The 6,761-nt window shown below is 33.9% G+C and overlaps 1 protein-coding gene across 2 annotated transcripts in view; it reads right to left on the reverse strand.

Annotated features, from left to right (window-relative positions):
* Positions 1 to 6,761, reverse strand: part of LOC106460708 (ATP-dependent RNA helicase HAS1-like) — an 87,171-nt gene that overhangs the window by 61,806 nt on the left and 18,604 nt on the right. The window contains exons 3-5 of one of the 2 annotated variants that reach the window (XM_013920442.2): positions 2,569 to 2,679; positions 1,005 to 1,115; positions 444 to 518 (exon numbers count right to left, since the gene is read on the reverse strand). In XM_013920442.2, the coding sequence (XP_013775896.1) occupies positions 444 to 518; positions 1,005 to 1,115; positions 2,569 to 2,679 (297 nt within the window). Of the gene's footprint in view, positions 1 to 443; positions 519 to 1,004; positions 1,116 to 2,562; positions 2,680 to 6,761 lie in introns of both variants that reach the window. The other variant, XM_022387488.1, reaches the window with a different exon arrangement.

Consider the following 6,761-nt stretch of genomic DNA (forward strand, 5'->3'; position numbering starts at 1 on the left):
CAAGTGCCAGAATACTATAAGAATTTATGATGTCATACTGAACCTGCACCTTTTCTACTAATCTTGTGATTGGTCTGAATTAGAATTCTTCTTTACATAAAGCACATCTTTCATTGTGTATTGGAAACTGCTGAGAATACAGTCAACTCTTACATTAATAAAAACAACCTTTTACACCCTGATGAAATCAAACAGTTAAAGCTCAGTTGTTGCTCGGCAACAACAAAAAAAACATGTATAAGGATATGATGTCAAACTAATGCTAATTTTTACAAACAACGTGCCAAATATAACTATAAAACAAATGATTGGATAAGCCAGATAAATCTTTATTCGTGTGAAGGGTAAAACTGCCCCTCCTGCCCTGTATCACAAATGTTTTGAAGTAAACCTTAATGAAACCCCTGAAATGTAGATATTTAAAAGTTTTGACTGAAACTTACAAAGGTTTTCTTCTGTTGAGGGACCCTCCTCACTGATGGTTTTATCATCACATTCAATTTCACTTGCATCTTTTCCTGAGAAAAATAATACAACAATTCTAACAAGCAACCAAACAAACACTGAGTTTCTATAAACATATTTCCAAGGACTCATTACTAAATATGGAACAAATTCCTTGACTTCATTCTGACTTATCTAGACCACCTCTTGTTACTAGCTAAATAATTAGAGTTCACAGGATTATAAAAAAAAGACATAAATTATGAAGAAAGTTAAACCTAAAATATCATATACAGTTTTTAATCATTTATAGCTTCTGAAAATGTATTTAAAAATGAAACTTTCAAGACATTTTAAAGCCAAGATAGTATATTTATACAGTAAAAACATATTCTTGCAAAGTTTTTATTTTCAATAATTCCTAGTTCTAGGTCTATAATGTAATATTACATGAAAACGAAATTAAACAGAAAAATCCTTGCATGATAAAACACTAACTGTTTAATGTCTTAAATGTCTCAATATTTTCATGTTCAAAGGCAAACAAGAAAGACAATTACCATTTTCAGAGCCCTCTTCTTTACAACCATCATTTTCAACTTCACTGTATGTAGAATTTCTGTTGTCTTTTTTCTGCTTTTGCTCGAGTTTTGCAACTTTCTTTGTTTTTTCTGTTTTGAAAACAATAACCAATTCACAAAATAGAATACAAAACTACATAAACATAAATGAATAATGCAGCTGAAATAACAATATCAAATGATAAGCTAATGCAGCTGAAATAACAATATCAAATAGTAAGCTAATGCAGCTGAAATAACAATATCAAATAGCAAGCTAACGCAAAAAATTTGTCAGATTTTCTTACACCTAAATATAAATCTTCCCTTCCTTCAATCCATTTATTGTTTCTAAAGTTCCTCTGAGATTTTAACAATTACAATGAGATACTCAAGAGTGGTAAAAGTTCCCACCATATAAAGAAAAATAGGCTTGAGTTCCTCTGTAACAAGTAGATAATGCAGTACTGACTGTAAACCGTACAGTTACAGCTAAGATTCCAAGTATTTCCAGTGTTCCACACATTTTTACAGTTGCAAGAAAAACATCCTCTTTCAAAGATAAGGGCAAAAAAAATCAGTATAGTAGTCTTATTAAGAGGTTATAAAGACATTTGCATACCAGGTCTACCAACCCTTTGACCTGCTGTATACAGACTGTTATCATGTATAACCAAACCAGTCAAGCCATGGACAAACTGCCACACACTTATGTGAGACAGACATTTTGATGTTATTCATATTGTGATCAATAATATTACCATGTAGTGTTTCATTATGTCAGATGGTTAAAAAAAAAAAATACATTGTATTTTAGGATGCCCTACATCAACATGCCCAATGTCTACCAGGCAGGAATTTGGAAAACCAGCAACAAAACACAGCAGATGGTACTTTCTGGACCAAGGTGGACAAATCCTAGATGCCAATCTGGAGAGCAGTTCCTGAGGTTTGTATAGTCTTTAGGGAGATAATCAATTGCATCTGCAAAAGACACTGTCCCAACTGAAACAGAAGCAAAGCAATTGTGCATCTCTTTGAAAGTGCAAATGTCATGTGCAGCAGAAAGACACTGAGAACATTGCAGATACAAATGTAACAAATAACATAATATCACAAAAACAATGTGAACACTGATATAAGCAATGTGGATGTTTGAGGTCAAGAACTCAAAAGAATAAACCTTTATTAACAACTTTTTCACTAAGTCCAGATTGTAGGTTTAACTGTACTTATTCTAGACATAATAAATGTATTGAATCCTGATTATCCAAGACAGATATGAATGTGTAGTTCTAATTATCTGAAAAAGACATGAATGTGTAGCTTTAATTCTCCAAGAAATATTAACCAGCCATTAGTTTTATCATTCATGATTAATATAAAGGTTTTGTCCTTACCACTCATAACTGATACGAATTTGTATTTTACTTATTTATTATAGACAAAAACATGATATTCGATTAGTGAAATTAAATAAAAAAAAATAGTGGCATGATAAAACACTCACATGCTTGGATGTGGTCACTATTTTCATGTTCAAAAGCAAATAAATGACTGTTACCATTTTCAGAGTCCTCTTCTTTACAATCATCATTTTCAACTTTGAGATCTGAAGAATTTCTATCGTCTTCTTTCTGTTTTTTCTCTAGTTTTACAACTTTCTTTCTTTTCTCTGTTGTGAATACAATTATTAATTACTAATTCATAAAAAATACAAAACTACATAAGCATTGTAACAAATTTATTATTATATAGTTATTTTAATATCAACATTTGTTTAGATTAAGTTTATATTTAGAAATATGCATAGCTTATAGTGTTAAATATGTATTGCGAAACTCCCATCTAGTCTCCAAAGTTGTAAAAGATTCTCGAGAGTAAGAATCAACAAGCAAGAATGAACATATAGTAATATATATCAAATAATTCAATCACAATTGAGTTTAATTTATCCTATTTTTGTCTGTTAACATTCTACTACACTATGTGCCTGTGCTATTATGTAGGGATGATGCAAATGCCATCCCTACTATTTTGTTTGCATTGTTTTTGAAGGCTTGATTTTATCCATTCCTACATTTACTTCCTTTTTTGAAAAGTTTTTCCTTTACACATACAGCTAATATCTCATGCTACTGTTGAAACATTTTTGCAAATAAACCAAACTGCCTTTGAATGAAACCTGCATGTAATAATGTGTATTGCACCAGCTTATAATGCAATAATATTAGACTATACTCCTCCATCAATAGGAGGGCAACACACTCTACATGCACAGTACTCTCCTTGAAGACACTGTGTATATCAAAAGCTCATTCTTGATGAGGCAAAAAAGAAACATCAAAAGTGAGAAAGCAGGGTAGATGATTCTATGAAGAGGTAAGTATCTATCTCAAAAACATCTTCAGGTAAGAAAAATGTTAACTTCAGAAACACTACTAACCCTCTCCATAAAGGGACTGTTGTAGAGAAAAACATTAAAAAGATGAGTTCCTTTTTGAGTATATAGCAACAGAAAGGGAAAACTCATGATCTTCATCTAAAACATGTGGTAATTCATAAAAGTACTATCAAAAGAATTTCTTGAATGGTGTATAAGCAATGAAAAAGGTGAGAACCAGCCTCTATATTTCAGGATGTCAACAGACCATGTACATGTACTGCAGCTAGGGCAATAAGACAAGCCATACAGTACATACTTACATGACATACAAGAATATGCAGGTACAAGCATGAATCATTCCAGAGCTGTGTTCTGACAAGAGCACAAAACCCATCCAGCTGATCACAACCATCCAGAATAGTCTAATTCTGTATTACACTTTCAGGTATGTACTGCTGTCTATGATGATGACCCCTTCCTACTTCCAATCAAGGGGCACATTCACTCAGTCTCATACCAGTGGGATTATACTGATCCATATCAACCTTCTCAATGTCTTTGTACTAGGGAAGCAAAGGTTTTCCCAATCCACCAGAACAAAATAGGAGCAGTCTGTTGCAAATAGTGTGGGGGGTGTAAGGCAAACATATTATGCCTCCCACAACTGAGAAGAAAATATGTCTTAAGAGAAAGGTGATACACAGAATAGATGGCCAAATGTTTGAATGGAAGATATGTAACAGCTCTGAGAACTAAACAGATGTTCCAGTACAGAAGAGGAAGATGACTAATGAAAAAGGCTAGGAAGAGGTCCATAAGAACCAGAGAAAGAAAAAGAGAATTACTAGGGAAAAGAAAGGAGGTCATCATACAGTCACTCTTTAACTGGCAATTGTATAAACAGATAGACTACCCTTGTAAAGTAAGGTTAAAAAAATGGAAGTGAGATGAAAAACAGTTGGACATCCTGAAGGAAGAGTGATGAATGGACCAAAATTGAGAAATAATCCACTTGCAAAGACAAACTGCAAAGATGAATGGCTGAACAGCGTGATCAAGAAACACTGCAAGACTTGCAAGGGACAGGACAAAAGCTATATGTGAAAGTGAAGCCATGGAACATTATAGTGAAAGATGGACATGCAAAAATGACATCAAATGAGACTTCCAATGTGAAAGAGATAGAGGTTCCAGGATCATGAAAAGGCAAAGGAGCAGAAACCATAATTCAGGTAGCTAAAGAAGAGCAGCGAGATGAACCTGGTAAAGGGTGCTACAAATTAAAGACAGTACCTTGGGAAGAAGTTAAAAAGGAAGATAGGTATACAGAAAGAGGATGAATCAATACAAACTCTGAGAGAATAAAAAAAAGGCCACACAGTCTAGGGATGGTAATCAAAAATATGGAAGCTTGGTGTAGAGGTGTAAACCAAAAATGCATCAATAACAAGACTCCTAAAGTGGGAACACATACACAGTTATACTAGTAGATGTAAGGATCATTCTGTCAGAAGGATTCAGTCTTGGTGAAAAAACTTCACCTTATGAATATGGGTGGGTCGAAGTGAGAATGTCATGACCTTTTTTACCAAGTTACATTCAAAAATTTAATAAAATCCCTTTATTACCAATGTATGTTAATAAATTTAGTATCAAAATCTAGTATATAATTTGAACTTTTATACTATCTAAGCTGTGGTTTCTTAATTTCAAAAGGAAATATTTAAATATATTCTCAATCTTGACTTGTGTGTATCATGTGACATATTGCACTCCGATTTGCCCATTTTAGATTTTCTTTCCACCCTTATATGATTTTCTGAGTTTCCAACTACAAGTCAGAATATAAACTTACAACCTCCGTTTTTCTTGCTTTACCAAGATATAAACAAGATATGTCAAACCTCTATGACATGCCCCTTCCATATCATTCTGTCTTTCAAAAGATATCAATAATTCTCTATGAAGTTTGTATTGGATTATTTGTAACTAACATAAATAGCAGCTTTTTTCTTTACAAGATTCCTTATACAGGTAATTTTGTTTTAGTGCTTGTAAGTAGATATTTAACCTCAGTTTCATTGTTTGCCATCGTAGTGTCCAGCTTGACCAGCCAGAGAATTTTTTGTTCTATTTCTAACTTAGTTGACATCTCTATAAATTATATTAGTGTTAAGAAAGTTAACATTTTCGATAGATATTTACCTCCCTCACATAATAGCGTTTCCAATTCAGTGCTGCCCTCCATATACATAATTTTCTCTTTTCACTACCTTTGAAACTCCCACCTACTATCATGCATTTTTGCATGATATTGCAGTGCTATTGGATGCAAATGAGCATGCAACAACCCTCCACCAATAGCAATGCAACACACCCTCCTAGCATAGCTGACTCCCTCTAAACTGATTGTTTAGTCATCATTTCGAGATTAGGCAAGAAAAAGTGCACCAGAAGTGGGGAGGGAGAGTGGGAAGCATAAGTGGAGATAAGTATCTATTGGAAATACATTTTCAGTGCTGGAAAATGTTAACTTCTGATACCAAACCATACCTCTACTTATATAATAGCTACAATCCCACATTGAAGTGTGGAACGACTGGTGCATAAGTTATTCAGAAGAGCCCCCTTTAGAAAGCACCCAAAGGGAACCCATGGAGTGTGATACACCATACCCTGGAAATGAACAGGGGTACACCTGTTGGAGACTGCAACTCTTCTGGGCCAAGGTACACTCTTCACCCATAGTGAAGGTATGTGTCATTAATTTGGGCAAAAAAAAAGCACAGCCTAGATAGAATCTGATTATGGAACACAGACATGCCAACTGGTGTAGTGTGGTTAGAGCATGTCAGACCATACATTGTGGGTCAATTACAGTCCAAGACCAGGCATTATTGGGTATTTATATTTCTTTACATCCATTCTGAGGTAGAAGGAGGGTCCTGAAGGGAAATGTAACTGCCATTCTGACAATTGAGAGAGTGCTCATGTGTGCTGTACCAACACACATCTAACACCAGGCCACCTGACATATGGACAATGGGGGAAAACATATGTAGTTGGTCAACTCCAGTCCAAAATCATGGTAACATTCCAGTTTCAAATCCAACATTAAACAACAGTAGATATTAACGACATTCAAACAGGTAGTAACATACCAATGTCAAAGACCAACATTAAACAACAATATATATTAACAACATTTTAACAGGTAGTAACATACCAGTGTCAAAGAAAAACATTAAACAACAATAGATATTAAAGACATTTAAACAGGTAGTAACATACCAGTGTCAAAGAAAAACATTAAACAACAGTAGATATTAAAGACATTTAAACAGGTAGTAACACACAAGTGTCAAAGAAAA

The sequence above is a fragment of the Limulus polyphemus genome, unplaced genomic scaffold (assembly GCF_000517525.1).
Source record: "Limulus polyphemus unplaced genomic scaffold, Limulus_polyphemus-2.1.2 Scaffold819, whole genome shotgun sequence".
Classification (NCBI taxonomy): domain Eukaryota; kingdom Metazoa; phylum Arthropoda; class Merostomata; order Xiphosura; family Limulidae; genus Limulus; species Limulus polyphemus.